This window comes from Lagenorhynchus albirostris, chromosome 19, assembly GCF_949774975.1.
Source record: "Lagenorhynchus albirostris chromosome 19, mLagAlb1.1, whole genome shotgun sequence".
NCBI classification, from domain to species: Eukaryota; Metazoa; Chordata; class Mammalia; order Artiodactyla; family Delphinidae; genus Lagenorhynchus; species Lagenorhynchus albirostris.
Genome location: NC_083113.1, coordinates 55,369,634 through 55,394,403, shown reverse-complemented (window position 1 = coordinate 55,394,403; position 24,770 = coordinate 55,369,634). Strand labels below are relative to the sequence as shown.

Below are 24,770 nucleotides of genomic sequence, written 5' to 3'. Positions count from 1 at the left end.
GGACATGTGAAGATGGAGCTGGAGACTGGAGTGATGTGTCTACAAAACAAGCAACGCCAAGAACTGCTGACAACTACCAGAAGCTAGAAGAGGCAAGGAAGGATTCTCCCCTAGAACCTTCCAAAGGAGCCTGGCCCCCCTGACACCTTGATTTCAGACTTCTGACCTTCAGAGCTGTGAGAGGATAAAATTCTGTTGTTTTAAGCCACCCAGCTGTGGTACTTCATAACAGCAGTCCTAGGAGACGAATACACTCACCTAGGTCAAAAGCCAGATAAATGATGGGGCCAGGATTCTTTCCCCAGATCCCACCTCCTAAGTCAGTAGGAACACTGAAACATGCTCTCCAAAGGCAGGAAGACCATGCAATTCACAGCACATCTGAATCACCTGGGTTCTTCTTTCAACTACTGATGCCTGTGTTCTACCCCCCGTGCCCCGCCCCCCCCCCCCCGCCCCCTAGACTGATTTTACGGATCCAGCTTTGTTTGCAGCACTGAGGTTTCTAAAGCTCCTCAGCAAAGTTTGAGAACCAGTGTCCTAGTTGATGCTACTCTTCCCCTCTAGGGGAGTAAGCAGAACAAATCCACTCTCTCTTTCCAAAGACCAGCCCTCCTTTAACAGGAAGACAGCCCTCCTGTTCCCTCTGAGCCTCCCTTTTCCAGGCTACACATTCCCAGGTGGTCCACTATCCGAAGGAGGCCCGCAGTCAACTGTGCTGCCCCAGAGGACTCCTGAATCACGGCGCCTGCAAATGCACCCGCTTTGGGGGAAGCCACAATGTAGTTAACCTTGGACAGACTGGAAAGCAGGGACTGACCCACTGTCCCTTCCACCGACCATATCATTTTCCACCTGGCCTGGTGTTCTCCCCAAGGTCACGGCTCAGTGGAGGCGGAACATCTCAGGGAGATGCCCACTGGACAGACAGCATCTGCTGGGCAACGCTGGTGGCCCACAGAATTGGAGCCAAGGCAGAGGCTGATCGTAGTTAGGAGGGAGAGGAGGGGGTCAGTTATAGTTATGGGTCCTCAGAAGATGAAGTGGATGAGCTGCCTTCTAGCATGTTCCCATTGCCCAGGGTGGGTGAGAGATGGGCGGTCTTGCTCCCGGCTCTGCACTGCAATCGGGTCTAGAGGCTGCAACGACACCCTGGGCAATGAAAGGAGGTCACCCGGCCAGATAGCGGCCTGAGCACACAGAGGGGCCATACGTTTCGCGCTGCCTGCCTCTCTCTCTCCCCGACATCCTTCCTTCCCTTCACCTTGCAGCAAAGATGTTCCTGAGCTAAGGACTGGGACCATGCAGGGAGGACACACTGACACAGTCCTCTCCTCCTCAGAGCGCGGGAAGGGGCAGCGCAGTGAAGGCACCTGTCTCCCCTGGCCCCGCTCAGGACGTCCTGGGAAGAAGAAAGGGCAGCGACCAAAATGGCAGCATTAAACAGCACTGACTGGCGTCCTTGCCTGTCCTCCATGACAAGCTTTAGTACAGAGTGACTGTGTGACAGGCAGGAAAGGTGGACGGGCAGGTTCAAAAGAAACAGTGCCTTCCCACCTCCCTGAGGTCTTCTGTCACCTCCTTCTTGGGGTCCTGTCAGGGTCCTCTTTGGGAACGTACTAGATGGAAAATCAAAGTGAAAACTTTACATCAATCGAGCTCAGGTCAACGCTTGAACTTCCGGAACCTCCACTCCCACAAGGCGGGGGCCAGACAGGAGCAAACCATTTGCGAAATCTCAGGGGCCCCTCAGCTCTAGGAGGAGTCCCATCCTATTTGTTAACACCCATTCAACGCGCAAACACGCCATTTGAGTTACTGTCAGTGAATACATGGTAACCACACTTAACAATGGTTTAAATCATATCAAAGTTTGTAGGGGTCCCAATGGAATATTTTCTTAAAAATGAATGGTGCATAAATCTGTTTTAAGTGTTCTGCCCAGATGATCCAGAGGTAGACTTCTGAAACCACACCTAACACAGGATGCCTTCTCAGAAGGTCTCCAGAAATAGTAACAAACAATTCCATAATCCCGCTGCGGGAACTTGTCATATGGACATGAACCCTGGGAAAGGCACAGTGAGATGAAAACACTGCAAACTGGAACATACTCATGGGAAGTCTGACGCGCCAGTTCTGGCCCTTTAAAGATAAGCAACTTGAAGTCACGTTTTACCCTTTCAGCAAACTTGCCCAAGAGAATCTTAGCACAGCACTAGTAAACAGACAAGGCTTGCCTGAATCCAGGGACATTTCTTTCCTTCAGATTGTAGCCATGTTGCCTGGGTCAACACTGCACTCTGGAAACCCTCACAGAAACATGTCACTTTTCATTCATTTTCATTGATTTTCCAATTTTGGTTAAACTGCGTTGATCTTTTTTTCCTTTATGGAGCTGTTTATGTATTGTAGCTGAAAAGGCTTATTAATTTAACTCCCATAGTAATATACTTATTGCTACTTAACAAAAACCCAAATGACAAGAACATGAACTTGAGACACATTTGTCCCCCAAATAAACCTTAAAAATGGAATGATCTACTATATTATCATTTTGGTTTATAAATAGAGACTTACAATGCATTTTCTACCAGTAAAAAGAGAAGCTGAGATGGAGAAATCACCTTTCTCTTGTAGGAAGAATTTGCAAGTGCCTTCAGGAGAACTAGAGGTTATGGGAAAGCTGGTGTGTGTGCGTGTGTGTGTTCTCGCACATGCGTGCTGGGAGGGGAATAAAGGGAGAAATGGAAAGTTCTTACTTGCCTCTGAAGAAGATAATACGTCAGTCAGGCAGTCATAAAAATAGGGAGGTTTGGAAAGAGAATGAGAGACAAAATGGAGGAAATGGACTTAAAATGTTCTTTTTTCTGCTTCCTATTTTTAACGAGAAACGATTACATTTTCCAAGTGACAATCAGAGTTTCAATGCAAATTTCAATCTCTTCCTCTCTTTCCAATAATTCCCCATTTCCAGCTACTGTTTCCCACTTTTCACATGTAAAATCTTAGTGTCATCTCCAATTCATTCTTGCCAATATGCCAAGAAACCTATAATTAGGAGCGCTGAAATTGTGGTAGGTAGTGGGCAAACAAACATGCAGACGATCACATCTGTTTTCAAGAAATTTACTGTCTAGGCCAGCGGTGCCCACTAGCACTTTCTGTGATGGTGGTGACAGTCTCTGTCTCGGCCAGTATGGTGGCCACTAGCCACACAGGGCTCCTGAGCAGTTGAGATGTGGCTGGTCTGACCAAGAAATTGATTTTTACATTTTAATTTCAAGGATGTGAATTAAAATTTAAATAACCACATGTGACTAGCGGTTACTGCATCAGGTCTAGACCAAGAGGAAGGGGATATTCTTGTGTTTTTTTTTTTTTTTTTGCGGGGGGCGGGGCACACGGCACGTGGGATCTTAGTTCTGTGACCAGGGTTCGAACCTGCATCCCCTGCATTGGAAGGGAAAGTCTTAACCGCTGGACCGCCAGGGAAGTCTGACAGAAGGGGATATTCTTTAAAGAGACAGATGACAGTGTAAAGGAGCATGTGACAAATGCCATGTGAGGGCTGCAGCTCAGAGCAGTCAGAGTGGAGGAGGAAGAAGGCTGTGGAAGACTCAGCGGTGGAGCACCGCTTCCTAGATGGGGCGCATCTAACCCAGAAGCTTGTGAAGAGCTACAGCGAGGAAAACAGAAAGGAGGGGAGAAGGCATTTCTCACCCAAGGAGTTTTTAAATCAAAGACACAGAGGGGAAAATGCACAGGACTGTGAGGGAAACCCAGCGCTCGTCCTGCGGCAGATGGTGCTTGCAGAAGGTCAAGGGTGACTGCCAGGGGGTACGTCCATGGAACGATGCCCTGCTGGGAACAAGGGATCCCAGGATGGGGGCAGATCTGGGGGGGTGATGGAGGCAGAGAATCCTCAAGTGGGTTGACATGCTGTGTGAAGGGCCAAGAGGCTCTCCTCTGGAAGGTAGCCTGTGGGGGATGACAGGGTAGCCCTGGGACTTGGGAAATAGGCCAGGGCCACCAGACAAACGTAGGGGGATGTAAGTGGGCCAGGAACACATGCCCCCCTAAGTGCGACAGCTGCTACCAGCTCCACCTGACTGTCACAAGTGGTCCGACCCATCGTCCACATGTCCACACTGGGACCCCGATTTCCAGAATTTCTGATTTTCAGAAAGGCTGGAAATGGGAATTTAAAAAAATATGAAATCAAAATATTTGGATATGGCGACTAATATGAAACTTTAAAACACCCTGGGCCAAACCAAAGAGCAGGCATGTGGACTGACTGAGGTCCACGGGGCACCTGTCTGTGACACGTGACCTGGAAGATGGGTGAGGTTCCATAGAGATCGCCTTGCAGGACAAGAGCAGAGACTGAGGGGAGAGAAAGGCCCGGGCGGGAACACTGGCACAGGCAGCAGAAGGTTTGAGAAAGAAGTAAGTCAAAGCTACCTGACTCTGTGACAAGGAGGAGGGTGTCAGTGATCTGGGACAGTCACTTCCCTCCCCTTTCCTTCCCCCCTCCCTCCCCCACCCTCCTGGCAGACAGGTGAGGCAGGCAGAGCCCACAGTCGCTGGGGCCTCAAGAGTAAGTGGTCGGTGATGTACGGTTCCCAGGGGGTAAGGGCAGGGGGGAGGGATACATTGGGAGATTGGGAGTGACACATACACACCACTATATATAAAATAGATAACTAATAAGGACCTGCTGTACAGCACAGGGAACTCTACTCAGTACTCTGCAATGACCTATATGGGAAAGGAATCTGAAAAAGAGTGGAAACATGTACATGTATGACTGATTCACTTTGCTGTGCACCTGAAACTAAATCAACTATACTCCAATAAAAATTAAAAAAAAAAAAAAAGAGTAAGTGGTCAGTGAGGAAACAGGCATCGAGTTGAATGAATGCAAATAAACGCAAAGGACATGGCTTTTCCAGTGTGTGTTTTCTGGGGTCACGTAACATCCCATCACCCTTGACAGATTCTCCCCAATCCAACCATGTGTAAATATCTCATTTCCGCTGCTACATAAAGTGCCGCTGACGGAAGCCGCACATCTTCCCTCATGTGAAAGCCATGTTCAATTCTCATGAAAAAGAAGTTGTGTGCTTTGCAGCTCACCTCCCGGTCCAGCAGTGCAGGTGACACGACGGTGACAATGTCTCCTTTCTCAGGATCGATGTAGAACATGTTGGGAGAGGGCCTGTCAGGCGTCTGCTGACGGATATTATACCGCAGGAGGGCATTATCCGTGGCCGGGTCGTCCGCGTCAAAGGCTGTCATCCGCATCACTGTGGTTCCTGAGGGGGCAGGAGCAGCGGATGGTCACTTGGGGGACAGCGATGGGCAGAGCCCCTCCCCGCACCTGGGCAATGGCAGTGGAGTGATGCGTCAATCACTTTCCAAATTAAAAAAGCAAAACCCTTCCCTGGCTCCGTTAGGTTTTAGCTTTCCTTCCGCCCTCCCTCTCTCCTCCATCACGTTAAAAGACCTGAAATAAAGAAATCTTTCCTGTTCAGCAGATTGACAGCTTAATTTTTCCTTCTCCTGATACGCTGTTTATTTCCACGGGCTTTCATTTCATTGTGGATGTGGCTCTGTGACAATGGCCTTCACTTTAAAATCTCTTATTGAATGCCTACCACGTGGGGGGCCCTGGGCTGGGTGTCCGGGAAAAAGGGGTGCCAAAAAGTCACATTCCCTGGGGTCCGGCAGGTCGGCGCTAAGCAGGAGAGAGAGCGTTTGAAAATAATAAAGCATTCACAGCGCATTGAGAGAGGGTGATGTGAATACGGATGAGAACAGCCTCATCTAACCACGGGCTCAGGAAAGGTTGCCGGTGCAGGTGGGTGAGTAGGTGTAAGCGAGGGGAAGGAGGGGCGCCTCAAAGGGAAAGGTACTGCAGTTAATTCCGGTTACAGGGAATGGGCGTGGATGTTACTTGAGCATGCTCTGTGCGCAGCCGCAATGCTGACACTTTAGAGACGAAGATGGTATAAAGACGAGAGTGACGGGGACTATTTCATTGTAACAAGGTTGAGAAGGGTGTCGGACACAGGGCTCGCTCACACACAGCTGATATGAAGGGCGACTGGCATTAGGCGCTTTGGAAGACAACTGGATAGCAACTAGTACAAAAAAAAAATGCATTCACTCTCTTGGCATTTACCCTCAAGAAACACTTGCACGTGTCGACAAGGGGTTTTGGCGGGGATGTTTACGGAGGATCCGAGAAACATTTGGAAAGAACCTAACCATTCAACAACAGAGGAATTGCTAAAATGATGTTATCCCTACACTGTGAAATACTCTGCAGCACTTAGAAAAGGTTGTACAGATAATGTGCTCTAACACAGAAGGCTCTCCAAAACTGAATGATATCAAGTTGGAAAATGTTATCCATAGTATAACATCATTTTTACGAACCTACTTGCAAACAGAAAATTCCACAAACTTTATGCATATATTTTTCAGGTACAGTTTATGTCCATAAATGGATAGAAGAAGGTCTATAAGGGTGAACTGCACACTGGCTTTGGTGGTTAAACCTGGGAAAGGAGAGAGGGCACTGGGATTAATGGTGATGCAGGGACGAGGGAAGATGGTGGCCGATCTGTAACGGTTTGATCATTTTTACAAGGAGCATGCAGTATTTTGTGATTAAAATTTAATTGAAAGGGATCATAATTATGAGCACCGCTGGCAGCACGGTCTAGCGTGGAAGCTGGCGCATTTACCTGCTGGTCTTGACAACCGAGAGCCACCAGATTTGGCTCAGGGTGACGTGCCCAACTCTGATTTTTCACCGTGGTTTACTCTTCTGTGAATGTAGGGCCCCATCTTCTGATTCTGAATCCTCTGAGCCCACAACATGTGAGCTAATGGGTAAGAGATGGAACCAGCAGACCTATCGTCCCCAGCAGGAATACTCATATACAGAAAATATTCACGCTTAAAGGAAACATAGAGTTCATCTAGTTCAGTCACCATCCCGGTATTCCTTTCCCTTTTATAACAGTGCTTCCCAAGCCATCAAAGCCCGTTTATTTTTTCCCATAATCAGAATCAGATTATCAGCCATTAGGTCCGAATGATCAGGCAAACGGATCTGACCATCCTAAAGTAAGATCTATCTGTTAAATAGTCTCAGCTCATCTCATCAATCTGTGAAATAGTCTCACTTAATTTCACCAATGTTGCCATTAAACCAGATGCATCCAGACACATCTTCTGCTCTGTGTTGTGTCTTTGCCCTTCTTTGTTTCTTTGTGAAACTGCACCAGGGCAGGCTTCAGGGACAGTGTCGGAATAGATCCTCGGCACATGCAGCCCACTGCCTTGTCCCCTGCCTTCGGACAATGTCAGCAAGCCATCTGGTTCCTGTGCTGCTGCTCACTGAGCTGCACTGTGCAATCAGGGTTCTTTCTCTGCCCAGTGGTCCAGGAAGCCACTGCCAGTCTGTCAGCGTTAGTGTCAAGGGTACACTCGTTTGCCTTCCTGGTCTAGGAAAACAGGCCCACTTGGGGGTCTCTGTCAGAAATGAAAGGCGACTTCCAGGCCCACATCTCACCCCGGGCCACGCTAAGTGAGCTCCATGTGGGCAAAGACCTGGAAGGAGGCCTCCACACCACGGATGCCCTACAGGAAACAGTCCTCAGCTAAGGACCTGTGACCTGGTGCCCTGCACTTTGTTAGTGTCTAACGAATGCTTGAGTGATGGAATTTGTGCCCTATTTAATATGCCTTTAATTGAAGTCAGAAACGAACAGGCAAGAATGTATAAAAAAATGAAGCCATCATGGTTTGTGATTGTCATGGCTTCGTAGGAAGGAAAAAAAGACCTCTCAGGGTGATGAATTTTTAGTTTCCACCAGGACATTCATTGATAATGTCTTTTTTGGTATTATTTTTTGCAGATTTGATAATATGGGATGATAAAAAGTTATCCTGGAATACTCCCAAGGTTACACAGAAGATGTTTTTTGTTTTAATGAATTGTTAGGGAGCAAGTGAACTTGGTCTTAAGCCCTGCCTTTGTCTTTACCCTGCTGTGAATACACACCTGGATTTAATTCTGAGGCCCACTTCTGTAGACAATGAGCATTGCTGAAGTCATCTAAATAGGTTTGCAGCATTGAAGGAAACGACCTTGGGGTAACATCTAGGTTCAGGTCTTAACTAACTGTGTGAACTTGAGCAAGTTAATCAACCCTCCTTGAACCTCAGTTTCCCCATATGCCCCCTCATAACGTTAGGACATTAGTAACACTTTTCTCTATGGTCACTGTAAGGACTTGATGGGACAATACATTAAATAACTTGGTGCCGTGCCTGGTACGTTAGAGTTCTGAGGAGGATGCCTTTTATCACCGTTCTGTCCTGAGTTCTGAGCCTATCATGGCGGTGCAGGCAATGACCTCAGACGAAGGAGCTCAGAAGTAAGTTGTCCATAGAAACCGGCACCTGCTATGGCAGAAGCCCCGGTGCCCATCATCTCAGAGTTGCCCTGCCTTACCTTCTCCCTCCCGCCTTGTCCACAGTCTTAGTTTATAGATTTGGGTTTCTACTGTGGAGATCACAAATCTATGATAACACATACACATGCGTGTGCATGCACGCACGCGTACACGCGCACACACACACACACACACACTCACACACACACACACACACACACAGACACTCACACACACATTCTGGAGCCGCCACTGCTTCTCCATACGGTACTCTAGTACTCCTCTAGGATCAAGGCTCTATCCCGAGTCCTGGTATATCTGATGGGCCCGACACCCTGTTCTCGTCCTACTCCTCCTCTGGGGGCTGGATCATGATTTTCTTTTTTTGTTTTTTTTTTTTTTGCGGTACATGGGCCTCTCACTGTTGTGGCCTCTCCCGTTGCGGAGCACAGGCTCCGGATGCGCAGACTCAGCGGCCATGGCTCACGGGCCCAGCCGCCCTGCGGCATGTGGGATCTTCCCGGACTGGGGCACGAACCCGCGTCCCCTGCATCGGCAGGCGGACTCTCAACCACTGCGCCACCAGGGAAGCCCTGGATCATGATTTTCATACTTCCAGATTCTGCAATGGCGGGGTAAGCCTCCTAAATCACCATTTCCTAAATTGTTTCCAAGGGACCCTGGTTCCATGGGTTCATCAGAGAAACACATTTGGGAAATATGCAGAAAGCACAGTTCAGCAGGTTTCCCTCTTGGAGAACTTCCTAGCATCCTTAAGAAGCAAATGCATATTGTGGATCTCCAAGAGAAAACAGCATCTGTAGCATTTCCTAAACTTCTCTGTTGATGGAACCTCTTCATTTTAAGAACTTCTTTATGTGATGGGTCACATGGTCCTAAATTTTGCCCTTGGGGGACACAGACTGTGTTCTATTCATATTTATAAGCTTGGTAGCTATCACTCAATAGGTCCTCTGTCAATGTTCTTTGGGTAGAATTGCATTCTTGCAACTCACCATAGCTTTGCCTTATTCCACAGTGACCGGAAGTCATGGATAACTCATTAGTGAGAAGATTGGACAGCAGTGCCTGGACATTTTTCATAACCAGGCATGCTCCCCCACTACCTCTGAGCTCTTTTCCCCCGCTAGAGGTCCTTGTTGGACCTGGGTTTAGCAGACATACACCAATTCCAAGTCCAGGGCTAATGTTCAGCATGTAGGCACCAGGACAGCAGTTCCACGGCCTATGGATGGCCCCTATGCCTAACCTTGCCCACGCCCACATGCTGGACTCTGAGAAGAAGGGCTCATTTATTTCCATCAGCCCAGCGGCTTATCTTGTGCTTATGTGTGCTTCCTGAAGGCAGAGAAATGATAATTATACGATAGACACACGTGTGGGTCCTCCATGTAGTACACTTCTGTCTTCTTCCCCATCACAATATTCTCCCATGTGTCAACATAAATGATAATCACTCTGTCACTCCCAGAGCTGGATGAACTAGCAGTGGTCCCTCCAAAGCAAAAGAATTACAGGCTGCTAGTTGAAAGCCCCAAGTCAGGCCGTCATTTTCTTTTGTCGAAGGACATGGCTGCCAATGTGATAGGCTGATAAACAATTAGGAGAGTTTTGTCTTGGCCAGTAGCCCCTTCCTCTTGGCTGTGTTTCTCTGATTAAAGACATGTGCCGCCTGGTGTCATGGCCTTGAAGCCGGTGTTTGAAGTTCCGCTTCCTTGTGATTTCAGGCATAGTCACACCCTTGAGAAGTGGAGTGCAGCTCTGAAGGTCAGGGGCTGTTTTCAATCTCCAGGTAAGGTCAGCCAGCCTCAAGAGTGGGAGACTCCAAAAGACAGCTTGCTCTGTGCCACAGCTGACAAAATTCTACTGTTCTTGACATTTCTTTGTCTTCATCCCCAAACATTTCCTTCACATGATCAAAAGTGTCAGACTCCTTTTTTAAAAAATGATATTCCTATAAGTGAATAATATATTGAGACATGAACACGGACATTCACGTCTGTATTTGGCAGTGAATACACTTCGATAGCACAGTCGAAGCAACTGTATGCTTTCCAGGGGGATGCAAAACATAAAAACCGATATGATCAGAGATGGCAGGCATCACTAAGTGAGCTCCTTAGATGTGACAAAATGTCACGTCATCAGAAAGCATCCAACTCATGAGAGGAGGTAGGGCATTCTAGCCCCACCCAAACATCTGTCTCTGCGACTAAACTGTCTCAAGGATGTGCCTCAGAGGTTACTTTTAAAAGAGAACATGGCCACAGATCCGGCACAGCATAACCCACTCCTTCGTGTTTATTTCCGTGTCAGAAGGAAAGCCCTTAGACTCTAGGCACCTTGACTTGTTTAGCTGGGTGGGAGGGACACAGAAGTATCGTGGAGTATGTCTAGTTGGACTGACACTGATTTGAAACTAAATTTCTGTTGGAGTCCTTCAGGTTGAAGGGGTTCTGGGCATCCTGATTCCAAACGCCCAATCAGTGTTCTAGATGTGGGATGACAAACCAGCCAGTGTGCCCAGGGCTGAGTGCATTCCAGGACAGACCTGGGCAAACCAGAATAAGTGTGTCACCCTATAGGCCAAGTTCTGCTATCATATACAGACATAACTCATGGTCAGGACTGTCAGAGTACAAACATGAAAATCGCTGCCACTGTGACATTAGTGGCCCGGGACATGCAACTCCCCACTGGTCAACCAGTCTGGGACTGCTTTCTGACCACATACGTGGACACAACCCAGATCTCCCTTAACAGTTGTTAATGGCGAGAAGAGAACCGGGTGAACAAATGCAGGCAGAACAGTGTTAGAGGCACTGCTGAGGATGTGGGCTGTCTACTTTCAAATCCTGCCACACCAGGAACCATCTGGATATCCTCGGGCAAATTCCTTTACTTTGTGGAGCCTCAACTTCCTCACTTACAAAAGAGCATTTCCCTTAACTGGCTATTGTGGCGTTGAATGAAATAATGCAGTGTTTCTCAACCTTTATTTTTTCATGATCACTAATATTTAATAAGACACCAAGAATCTTTTTAGATATTTTTTTCCTACCTGTCATCCCCTGCCATAGATATCTATCATAGCCCTTTGAGGACCACAAACCACTGTAATATCTCATGTTTTTAATGTCCCCCCAAGCACCAATTTTTTCCCTCTTGGAGGTGATAATGTCTCCAATGAGAATGTATAAATTGAGAAATATAAAGTCCAGTGCCTAGGCACTGATAAATGTAAGTGTGAGATATAAGTTTTATTTACTGTTTTTTACTAAAAATTTTTTTTAATTTTTAATTTTTTTGTAAGTTTTATTGATATTTTTATTGACTGCTGCAATTTGCAACTCACTTCTGGCGGGCGGACCTCATTGCCATGACGATGGTGATGGGCCAAATGTCTCATGGGACCCAACCACATGGACTGCAACTCATACTAGTTCTGCGACTCACACCCAGGATCTATAGAAGCAGAGATTAATTAAAATCTCATAAGGAAACAATCCCTCTCTTCCCTTAGATAAGTCTAGAAACTTCTGTTGAGCACATGCATGCATGACTCATCTTCCTCTGATCTTGTCAATGTTTCCGTGTACACAGGAATTAATATGGAAACTGTCAAAGATTAGTTGACAGAAGATACCAAACCAATCTGATAGGTATCCAGAGGCAGTCCGCACTCTGCAGTGCATGCATTCCTGAAAAGGCACCCATGGAATGAATCGTAAATAATGTCTTATTTCCCCATTGACCTACATTAGCATTTCAGACCTGCTTTATCTTCATTTGAGGGGGGGTCCAATCAGAAGCTGCTCCTCGTAATTCACTTTAACTCTTTCTGCTTATCTCCAAAACACTCTGCTAGCAGGTGGGGTGGGGGAAGGAGGTGGGCTGTCTGCTGTGGGTGAGGAGACTCTTAAAGCCCTGCCCGATACTCCGGAGGAGAGAGAAGAGGTGCTCTGACTCTGACTTTGGTGGGGAAAGAAGGGGGAAAGCAGGTTAGATCCAAGGCCAAGGCCAAGCGGGGAGATTCAGCTTTGTCACCATTTCTCCTTTGTGGGGCCTGACCCTCTGTTCCCCAATTATCTAGGGATTGTCATTAACCAGCACAAAGACTCTCTCGCACTTTTCATTTGGTGGTCAGGCTGTGTGTTAGACCTAAAAAGTTCTTGATAATGTGAGTTTTGATGAAGATGCCAATGACCTTTGGCCTCTCTTTTGACAGTAGCCCAGACACGTTGGCCCTGAGGGTGCGGCTCTCTGGCCCCATTCCCAGAGTGGGGTCATGGGAGCTGGGGCAGGAGTGAGAAGCTCAAATGTCCACCCAGTGCCCACACGGTCACTTACATGAGTAAAGTGATTTTGATACAGTTGGGAGAGGTGGTGGCTAACTAGAGGGTATATGTCCTCCAAAGAGGCAGCCACCTTTTAGTTCAGGGTTAGTGCTGCATTTCTGAAATGCAAGTCTGGAGAAGCCAGACCTTTTGATTTTTCAAGACAAGGTGGGAATTTGGATTTTCATATAAACTGTCAAAATATTTACATGCTGGACACTAGTTCAAATGTAAAATACAGAAGATCACTGAGTGGGACAAAGAAAGCCAAATAAAACAGATCATGGCAGGCTTAGTCCCAGGCTCACCAGTTTTCAACCTTTGATCTTGACTGTAGGTAGAGGCGATTCTTTCCCCCAAAGACAGTAACTAAATATTGTTACTATAATCTCTGGTGATAGATTACAGTGTAATAAAATGGCATATCCACTATAAAGAGTTCACCCTTCTTCCTTCCACCTCCCTTTTGGAACAGGGAAGTTCCCCTATGTGGCCCCAGCCCCAGCCAAGTGGGAGGCAGTAGAGACACAACAATACAAACATGTGATGCATGTGTCATGTGCTAACTTATTTGATCCTATAGTAACTCCAGGAGGTATGTCATATTGTTAAACCCTTTGTACGGGTGAGGAAACAAAGACTGAAAAGGCCATATAGTCACCCCATGAGCCAGGACTTGAACCCTGCTTTACTGAAGAGACTGTGGCTCAGACTGTGAGTTGCTACCCAGCATCCATTCTTCCTTGCTTCCTTAGTAACATAACTCTGATTTCACCTGGCCACATTGCTGACTAGGTGAGATGCTAGATGTCCCAGCTTCTCTGCCAGCTACTGTGGCCACCGACTAAGGTTTAGACAATGAGATATAATTAGAAGTAAAGTGTGTGAGACTCCTGGGAAGGTTCCTTAAAGGGACCTCATCCAGAATGTGTGTGCTTTTGTAACACCCTCTCTCCTCACTTCCTGATGCCTGGGATGCAGATGTGATGACTATTATAGCTTCAGCAGCCATTGTGGATGACGAGGTGGCCCTTCAAATAAAAGCCACGTGATAGAAAGGTAGAGCAGAAAGACAGAAAAAATATGAGTCCCTGAGTCTCTTATGACCACGGAGCTTCAAGGAAAGCTTGGAATTCCTCCCTTTGGCTTTGTTTACATGAACGAGAAATAAATGAAAGAAAGGTGAAAGCCCATCTTGTTTAAGCCATCATCATTCTGAGTTTGCTATTTCATGTGGTCACAACTAATGTTCTCTGAAAAAGGAGAAAGTAAAGATTGAAGAAAATAAACACATTTTATTAAATAGTTTTACTCTAGGAAGTAAATTTTGTTGCTTTAGCCTAGAGCTAGAGGGCACTAATTTAGACAAGTGTAGAAACATCTAGTCACAATTGGTAGGTATTTTCAAATATTCAAATTGATTTCCACTCACCTAACTCATCTTGAATCCAGAGATAATCTTTCTATCAGGTGGTAAGACTGTCCTATTAGTAGCCTCCAGCAAATCATAACTTTGTATTGTCCCTTCCACCTGGACTGTGTGCTTAGCCGTCTGACATTCTCTGGCCAATGGGACACATGGAAACATACAAACAGAGGTTTGGAAGTACTTGTTCACAAGAGCTTGTCCTCCTGGAAAGCAGCCGCCATCTAAAGATATCTGGGCTCTCCTGCTGGAGGGGCCACATGTCTGGAAACTGATGCTCCCTGGCTGACACCCCTAAATACCCATCAGACATGCAAGTTGAGGCCATCTTGGAACATTCAGCTCCAGTTGAGCTTCTACGTGACAGCAGCCACATGGCCAACCTCAGGCAGGACCGGCAAGAGAACTGCCCCACTGAACCCATCCCAACTTGCAAAATAATGAACAACTAAATGGCTGTTGTTTTAAGGCACTAAGTTTTGGTGTGTATCATTATACAGCAATAGATAACAGGTAAAGGAGTGTAAGTGGATTAACCTTCACATAGAAGCTAGAAGATACTGTATAATTTAAAAAACAGTGTGGGGGGCTTCCCTGATGGTGCAGTGGTTGAGAGTCCGCCTGCCGATGCAGGGGACACGGGTTCATGCCCCGGTCCGGGAAGATCCCGCATGCCACAGAGCGGCTGGGCCCGTGAGCCATGGCCGCTGAGCCTGCGCATCCGGAGCCTGTGCTCCGCAATGGGAGAGGCCACAACAGTGAGAGGCCCGCGTACCGCAAAAAAAAAAAAATAGTGTGGAAGTTGCCATTTTAACTAACCAAATAGCACACCATATTTAAGGGATGGACCAAACTAAAAAGGGACAGGTACAGGCAAAAAACTGATGAGAAGAGAATGCAACCCATTTCCTAAATGTTGGGCTTTTGGGGCTACCAATGGCATCACCATAAATCACTGCAATATGCTGGCCGCTGAGCGTGGTGGTTGCCTAATGGATATTCTCTGTTAAAGCACTGAATCAAGCTGGCACGAAGTAGATACTTTCAACGCAGGTTTGAGATGAGTAAGTACCTTCAAATAAGAAGACAACTCTGTTCTTAAAAGTGAGAACACCTTCAATTTTGAGATAGTTGCCCACCTCCTTTAATAGCAGCCAGGAGTGCCTCTGTGTAGCTGCAATTACCACAGGCTTGATTTGAAATGTGATCGACTTCTCCTCTCAAATTTGCTCTCCCTCCCGGGAGCTAGTTGGTTTTTTAAACACAAATTGACAGTCAAATATGTAATAAGTTATGACAAGTTGAGCAATGGCTGTCCCCCATCTGTTTTCAAAGGTGGTTTATTTTTATAGCGATAAAGAGATGGTGGCGACAGAACCACCTTATCATTATTTCAATTCTTCCGTGGCACCTGCTAAATGTTCAGTCTCCACAGTGCCTTTGCCCTACTTCTCTGGTGAGCTGTTGTTTGAGCTGCAGCGGGCCAGATGTTAGGAAAAATAACTGTTTTTGAGATAGAAGGTAACACATGGTAAAACTGGGGTCCCTCCTGTCAGGATTCACTTTATTGCCCTAATTTCTTTGTTTCATCCAGCATTTTGAGGTAATGTTTTTCTCAAAACCTATTCAAAATTCTATTTAATCTTTTTATCTATAATTCCTTTCTGTGCAGCCCTTTAAAAAGGATCCAGGAAACACTGCTCAATTAACTGATCTTGCCTAAAATACTTCAAAAAAGCATTTTTAAGTGGAATCTCTATCCCCAGTACTGGATTAGTACAAAGTAGCTGAAATTCTCGAATGTGAAAATATTTTTTCCATAAAACTGAAGAAAAATAAACCAAAAGGAAATTGTGGTGTATTTTTTGTTTGTTTGCTTAACCAATTTAAGAGATATTTAAAAAGCATTCTAGTTCTCCTTAGAGCAGTGGTTTTCAATTGAGGGTGATTTTATCCCTCAGGGGACACTGGGGAATGTCTGGAGACATTTTGGGGTCGTCACAGCCAGGGCGGGGTATGTGATGTTGGAACCTAGTGGGTCGAGGCCAGGGATACTGCTAAACACCCCACAATGCATAGAACAGGCCCACCACAAAGAATTACGCAGCCCCAAATGTCAAAAGTGCCAAGGCTGAGAAACACCATCTTCGAGTTATTTATACCTGGGTCTCTAAAAGTAATGGCACTTTTAAAATCCCATACCCAAATAATTGAAACAATTTGCCTCTCTTTTGGAACTCTCTCTTGTAAATGTGAAGTTCACTGAGCATAGAGATACTATCTCTTCTGTATTTATTCCCCTCACAGTGGCTCAAATATTAGTACCACAGAATATGCAAATATACAGAGTATATAATGTTTAAGAACATGCTAATACTAGACGTAAACTATTATATATAGAATGGATACACAGCAAGGTCCTACTGTATAGCACAGGGAACTAGATTCAACCTCCTGTGGTAAACCACAATGGAAAAGAATATGGAAAAGAATGTATGCATACGTATAACTGAATTGCTTTGCTGTACAGCAGAAATTAGCACAACATTGTATATCTACTTCAATAAAAGAAATTTTTTAAAAAGAAGAACATGCTAATTCTAACATCATTTAGTTTTCCTGATTAAATTTTTTTTTTATTTTCGTGGTACGCGGGCCTCTCACTGTTGTGGCCTCTTCCGTTGTGGAGCACAGACTCCGGATGCGCAGGCTCAGCGGCCATGGCTCACATGTGGTATCTTCCCAGACCGGGGCATGAACCCGCGTCCCCTGTAACTGCAGGCGGACTCTCAACCACTGCGCCACCAGGGAAGCCCCCCCTGCTTAAATTTTATATAACTCAAAGCATGAAAATCTTCAAAGATAACAGGATAATGAGCTTCATAAGAGTAGTAAGAGCTTCGTAAACATTTGTTGAATGCACGAGTGAATAAATAAATGAATAAGGTAAATGAATGAATGAATAAAGGATGAATATTTTTATTTGTTATCATCTTTCTTCTATTACAGCTTGAGGTAATGGTGAAGGTATAAGCAGAAACAAGTAAATAATTAATGCCTGACTTCCACTAAATATTAATTCCTAAGTAAAGTCTGAAGATAGGCCTATTGCCCTCATCATTTTAAGGGCAAAGGAGAGGCAGTTTTGCTATTTAAGATCATTGGTTTGTTATTTCAGTTTAGCCTATATCAGGCTGCGCTAAACTGAGATAACAAACCAATCCATGCGTCAGTGGCTTAATGCATAGGGTTAATTTCTCCCTCAGATTCAGCTCATATTGTGGCTCCCTTTCAAGGGGTTCCTTTCCCAGTTGTGATGTAGGGACCTAGACACTGGCATCTTGTAGCCTTGCCACTGGGACACGTGGTTTCCTGACTGTTGTGGGAGAAGCAGAGAGCTGCAAAGCCACGTGCAGACTCATTAAGTGCTTCATCCAGAAAGTGCAGATCACCACTACTACCTGCAGTCTACGGCCAGGTCGGTGTCTCAGGTAAGCTCAAGGGCAGGGCCGGCTTCACGGGTGTGCGGCCTGTGTGGTCGGCCGCGGTGCTGTGTTCAGAAGGGCCCTGTGCTTGTTTTAATGCTCTCCTGTCACCCTCTTGACAGTCTTAATAATTGTTGAACAAGGGGCCCCCCATTTTCATTCCACAAATCATGCAGCCTGTCCTGGTTAAGAGCCAGGAGCCAGACCTGCGAGAGGCCTGGGAAATGTACAAGAGGCATCGAGACCCCCCTGGGCGCAGCAGGAATCTCGGTCAGAGATCCTGCCAATCAGGCCATAACGCAGAGCCCTTTGTTTCCATCATTAGGGCTCCAGCGGTTACTGCTCATAAAACTCCTTGCTTCCCCGATGGTTTCATCCCTATTAGGCGGGAAGCATTATGTAACAGCTCAAGAAGTCTAAACAGCTTCCGCGCTGGTATGCGACCTGCTCAGTGCCGGCTCCCGCCTCCCAAGCTCTGGGTTCCCTGCCCTGGGAGACCTGCGCAAGCTTCTTCTGGCTCCCAGCTCTTGAGCTGCTATCTTCCTGGCCTCTGCCTTGATCCTACGCCGCCTTCTTCTTTTTAATAAGATACTTATGCTCGACAACATGGGTCCCACCAGATGTGGGTCACACACCAGTATGAAATTAAAGCAACATGTGGAACTATGCCTTGCAACCCTGGCTTCTCATCTGAATCAACTGGGAAGATTTAAAAATACTCCTAATGCCTGAAACTCACCCTCAGAAATTCTGAATCTACTGACCCGGCATGGAATCTGGAGAATGTGATCCTGGCAATAGATGGGGCCAGACAGATGGAGACTCTGACACTCTATTTATTGGCCATGTCATCTGGGCAATACATGCAAGTTCACACAGCCTCAGTTTCCTCACCTGTAAAACAGGCAGACACCTGAATGGGTGACATCACTCGCCCACCGACCAGGCTATCCAGTGGTCAGTGGCTGAGCCACAATGCCTTTGTCCCACTCCACTCCAGCACAGGTCACGTCTCTTAGACATTTCAGATTACACTTTCCACGTGGAATAGTTAATTTTCAAGAACTCTCCCTGCAGACTGGCTATAGAACACTTTTGCTCTGACCCACTAGAGCTTGTCTGGGGCATCTCTGAGCCACGTCAGGAGCCCAAAGGACCAGCAGGGCCAGCAACCCGAGTCGTGGTGAAGAATAGATAGACAATCGATGCCCCCAGAACTGCACCTGTTAGGTAAATAACCTGCCTGAAGTCACAGGCATGCTCAATGAGGGGCTCAGGGAGGTTTGCAGAGGCAGGAGGAGGGGGCTGGTGAGTACTGCAGTAGCAAGATAAAAATGAGGCAGGATGCGGAAATACGGCACATCTGAGACTCGAGACTTTGCCTTCAACGGGAAGAAAGTGTCGGCAAATTGCTGGTGGAGCTGTAATGTTGCTGATTTTGCAGACACGTGTTCTTCAACTTGATAAGTAAATACATATTGGGTACCATAGTGATGTTGCAAGCTGTTGTTTTATGGCTGGGAAGTCAGCTGCCTGTGATTTAAGCGAGCAATGGTATTTATAAAATAACACTGACTTAGAAGGAGTCATTTTATGAGTCTGGGGAATTGGATCTTTTATGAAGAATAAAACTTGATGAAGGAGCTTGATCAGGGTCACACAAATCTGAAATTAAATGCGCTTGGGATTGAAATCTAAGCAGGACCCCTCTGGATGTCTGGGCTCTCAGCCTGGAGAAGGGTGACAAAGCTTCTCCCTGACAATCCTGCCATGTGGAACTGGAGAGTCACTTCCACTTGCAATGACTGTTTCGCTCCAGGGTGAATGTCACTTTTGAAAGCTGCATTACCTCTTCCAGGCCATCAGGACACCACTCATGGAATAACTCAGACACCACGTAAAATTAAGCGATGCGTATCTGACTCACACTTGTATCACACAGAACGCAACAGTCAGGCACCCAGTAGGTGCTCAGTAAATATTTAGTGATGGAGTAAATGGAGAACAGATCCAATAGCGTCTGGCTCACTCTGTATGAACATTTCCTCATTTCATTTACGTTTTTATTTTTATTATTATTATTTTTTTGTATTACGCGGGACTCTCACTGTTGTGTCCCCTCCCGTTGCAGAGCACAGGCTCCGGATGCGCAGGCTCAGCGGCCATGGCTCACGGGCCCAGCCGCTCCACGGCATGTGGGATCCTCCCGGACCGGGGCACGAACCCGTGTCCCCTGCATCGGCAGGCGGACTCTCAACCACTGCGCCACCAGGGAAGCCCTCATTTATGTTTTTAAATTGTCTCTCCTGTGTGTGTATTTCAGCCTCCTAATGGTGCTGCCTTTCCAGATGGGAATGTTCTCTTCTTGGAAATAGTCTGGCAGGGGAGAGACCAAAGACATCTGCTTCCCAAGCTGAGAGAACCAACAGACACATGATTCAGGCTGGACTGGCTGGATGCACCCCTAGATAAAAAATGGTACTCATCCGATGGAGTTGTTTTGTGGATTAAATGAAGTTAATATATGTAATATTCAACCCAGGACTCTGTGTTCTTTGAGAATATGATTATTATTACAAGATGAGACAGGCACAGCTCACAGGAACCTCTTTTGATAAAGAGGTAGAAGTTAAGTCTGAATAAATGCACGATTAGGTGAAATAGATTTTTTTTTCCTTAAGGTAATCTTAGGTTGCATAAATAGACGTAGACTATCAAATACAAGGGAGGCGATCATCATTTTAACTCAATATTAAGCCTCAGTAATATTTCAGGGTCTGTTCCATGCACTGGGTGACTCGCAGATAATCAAAACACAGCCCCTTCTTGCAAGTTGCCAAACTGATCTCGGTCTTTCCTTTAGCCATGTCTGTCTTTTCTGAAATTCTTCCTGTTAGCCAAGATCAATTCATAAGCTTCCACTATTGCCCTGCAAAGGGAGGGCCAGGAGAGCTACCCTCTAATGCCCAAAGGCCCGATGCCACGAGTAAGAAGTGGCAGAGGGAACGTCGTGTGGTTAGAGGGGCCCCTGTGTGACTTGGCTCCTTGGCCCCTTCCTCCATCTTCCCAGTCCGCAGCACAGCATCTTCAAATCTCTCTCCATATCTCTGACCTCTGCTTCCCTCATCACATCTCCTTCTCTGACTCTGACCCTTCTGCCTCCCTTTCATAACGGCCCTTATGGCCTAGGGTTCTGGAGGCAGGAAATACACAGAAAGTTGAAAGTGAGGGTGTGCAAACAGGTGTGTGTGTGTGTGTGTGTGTGTGTATGTGGGGTGATTCACTACCACTAAAAGCCCAGGAGAGCCGTATGGATCTGTGACAGGGCTTCTTGTACTGTAATAGTTGCCTGCTACAGAGGTGGATGATGCAGAGACTGTTTGAGGACAGACAAAAGAGATATATGGAAATGGCGGGAGCCAAACGTGACCCCCTCTTAAGGTCTCTTCGTGCTCTACCAGTCCATGTTACCTGCAGGGCTTGGAGAGACCACAGCTGCCTCATCAGTGTGTAATGGACCCTTCGCATTTGCACAACCTAAGAATCTCATTTTCAATAAAAGATATGCCCTCACGGGCCAGTCCTGTGCCCACTCCAAGGAAAGCAGAAATTCTGCCTGTGTGTTGTAAACATTCATTTATTTCAACTCCACTCTACTGGGGCCACTTTGTGGCAGGTCCTGAGCTAGGACCGTGGATACGGAGATGAATAAGACAGTCCCTGCTCCTCAACTTTCCCACATTCAACTAGGAGAGACAGAAACGCTTAAACGCAAAATTGCACCACAGTGCAACGCAGGCACTTGGTAAAAAGCACATTCAAGGTCGTTCTGAAAGCATCTCGTGGTGGGCAGCATGGATCTCCACTGGCATAAGGTGACTGACTTAAGAATGTCTTTAGCAGCTCCCAGCTGCGATTTAGGGCTGGGACAGTCTCAAGTTGTTTTTCCCTGCATTACCACTGGGAATGGTCTGCTCGCCTCTGGACTATTTGATTATTACTTAGCATTTAAGTCTTTAAAACATTTCCTTCCACAGAATAACCTGCCCATTTACTGAGCGCAAAGAGGTATTAAAGCCTGCAAAACAGCACCACCGGCCATCTTCAAACTCTCCCTCCTGCTAAGAGAGTGGGCACGTTAAAGAATTTTTAAGAGCTGGAAACTCTGAGACAAGTGAATTTGCAAGTCAAGTTGAAAAAGCACCGAATTAAAGGTCCTGAGCACCCATCACATCAACCACTGCCTTCCACGCTTTTGAACATTTAGGTCGCCCTGAATGCAACCTCTTAAATACCATCTGCCCCAGACATGGCCCGCAAAATAGGAAAGTACTGTGGTACAAAAGACCCCATCTCAGTAGAGAAAAGAAACACTACAGTAAGCCACAGGGTCCTAAGCAACTCATTTTGCCAAAATGTGAGCAGTCAGAAGCCCACTACCTGTGATTGACGGCAGGAAGGGGTCAGCCAGCAACTACAGGAGAGACTGAAGCTTACACTAGGGGATGATTAGTAGATGGTTAAATCTCATCAGGGACAGAGGGAAGAGAGGCAGAGTAAAAACGAGATGGAGAGAAAGGGAGAGGCAGGACGGCAGCAGTCTGAATTCATTAACTGAGCGAAAACGCATTGAGGATTTGCCGTGAGCTGCCCACAGTGTCACCATGTGTCTGCCGCCTCAGGGCTTATGTCCCAGGCACACTCCTGATGCACCCCTCACAGACTGCACTCGTTTTCTAGGGCTGCTATATCAAATTAGCACACACCAGGCAGCTTAAAACCATAGAAAACTGTTCTCTCAGAGTCCTGGAGGCCAGTAGTCTGAGATCCAGGTGTGGGCGGTGTCACGCTCCCTCTGAAGGCTCTGGGGAGAACCTGTCCCTTGCCTCATTCAACTTCTGGTGGCCCCTGGCATTCCTTGGCTTGTGGCCCCACCTCTCTCTGCTTTGCCTTCACACCACCTTCTCTGTGTTTCTGTGTTAACACCTTCTGCTTCTCTCTCCTAAGGACCCCTGTGATGATATTGGCCCACGTGGATACTCCAGGGTAATCGCCTCATCTCAGAATCCTTAACTTAATCACATCTGCAAAGGCTCTTCTTCCAAATAAAGTCACACTTACCAGTTCCAGGGGCCAGGACTTGCTATCTTTGGGTGGCCATGATTCAGCCTACCACACTGCTCACAATGCATGAGGAGCTGTTCTAAGCCCTAGTGCATGAACTTGACCTCATGGAGGTTCTGTTTTCATCCCCAGGTTGTCCTTGGAGGAATAGCGGTGACAGGCTTGAGGTCACACAGCCAGTGCCTGGTGGAATCGGGGTTGCAACCCAGGCATATAAGGAAGCTAGACTCTTGTTGTACAGCCAAGAATGAGGCAGTTGGAGGCAGACAGTGGGGACAGGGCAGAGCAGGAGCAGACATGAGAAACATATGCGTATCTATGGCCCCAAGAATGTTTCTGGATCAGTTTCCTGAGAATCAGTTCAGTGAAGAACAGCTGCTGGGCCTCTGCCCTCAGAGGTCATAAATTCTGTTCTTGGGGTCAGCTAATGATGGACACATTTTCCAGGCTCAATCCCAAAGACATGCAGGGGACCAGCTCCTAAATCTCACGATTTCCAATACTGCGAAAGCCATTTTATCTTTACAGAAGCGTAGCAAAGTGGCCCAGGAAGATGAATGTGTGACATTCGCTCACACTTAAGCTCTTCGTGGGCTCTGCTGGATTTAGAGGGAAAGAAATATCTTTGTCACAGAGGACACGTGCTTTATATTTCTATAAAAACATGAACGAGACAAGCTTTTTCCTCATTTCTTTCCAATCTTTAAGGAAAGAAAAATGTGCACAGTGTATTTTTTTTCCTTCTTTGAATCACAATACATTTGACAGAAAGAAGCTTTGGAGTTAATCCAGTCCAAGGGGCTCAATAAGAATGTTTTCCTTGAATGTCAACTATTACGGGTTATATTTCTTGCCAGTACCGAGAAGTAAAGTTTATGGAGAAGGGTTAGAAGCCTCCACCCCTGCCCTTGGATTCTGCCCTTCTTGGATCATGGCTGGAATCCTGGATCATCCTGGCTCCCATAATATACAAGGGAAAGAGACAAACCAGAGCCTGTCAGGAGGAGAGGGCACGGCAGGCAGTCTAGATGGCAGGGCTACTGTGATGTAAAGATTAGTTCTAGTAATTGGGCCCTTTTTTCAACCTTTTTAAGACTGAAAGGGAAGGAAGGCTAGAGAAAAAGAAAGACAAAAACTAGCCTAACATGGGGACTTCCTTGGTGGCGCAGTGGTTAAGAATCCGCCTGCCAATGCAGGGGACACGGGTTCGAGCCCTGGTCTGGGAAGATCCCACATGCCGCGGAGCAACTAAGCCCGTGAGCCACAACTACTGAGCCTGTGCTCTAGAGCCTGCGAGCCACAACTACTGAGCCCGTGTGCCACAACTACTGAAGACCGGGCGCCAAGAGCTCGTGCTCCGCAACAAGAGAAGCCACCGCAATGAGAAGCCCGTGCACCACATCAAAGAGTAGCCCCCGTTCACCACAACTAGCGAAAGCCCACCTACAGCAATGAAGATCCAACACAGCCAAAAATAAAATAAATTTAAAAGAAAAATACATGACTTCCCTGGTGGCGCAGTGGTTAACAATCCTCCTGCCAATGCAGGGGACACAGGTTCAAGACCTGGTCTGGGAAGATCCCACATGCCGCGGAGCAACTAAGCCTGTGTGCCACAACTACTGGGCCTGCACTCTAAAGCCCGCGAGCCACAGCTATTGAAGCCTGTGCACCTAGAGCCCGTGCTCCGCAACAAGAGAAGCCACCGCAATAAGCCCGCTCACCGCAGCGAAGAGTAGCCCCCCCGCTCGCCTCAACTAGAGAAAAAGCCCTTGCGCAGCAATGAAGACCCAACGCAGCCAAAAATAAATAAATTTATATAAAAAAAAAAAAAACTAGCCTAACATGACTGGAAGAGAGCATGTCCTAAAATGGGAGTATGTTACCTTCTAATACTCGA

General features: G+C 46.7%; 1 protein-coding gene across 1 annotated transcript in view; it reads right to left on the bottom strand.

Annotated features, from left to right (window-relative positions):
• The window catches only part of CDH13 (cadherin 13), a 1,013,115-nt gene that overhangs the window by 227,831 nt on the left and 760,514 nt on the right, over window positions 1-24,770 (bottom strand). Inside the window, exon 7 of the mRNA XM_060130816.1 lies at window positions 5,143-5,321. Coding sequence (XP_059986799.1) covers window positions 5,143-5,321 — 179 coding nt within the window. The remainder of the gene's footprint in view (window positions 1-5,142; window positions 5,322-24,770) is intronic.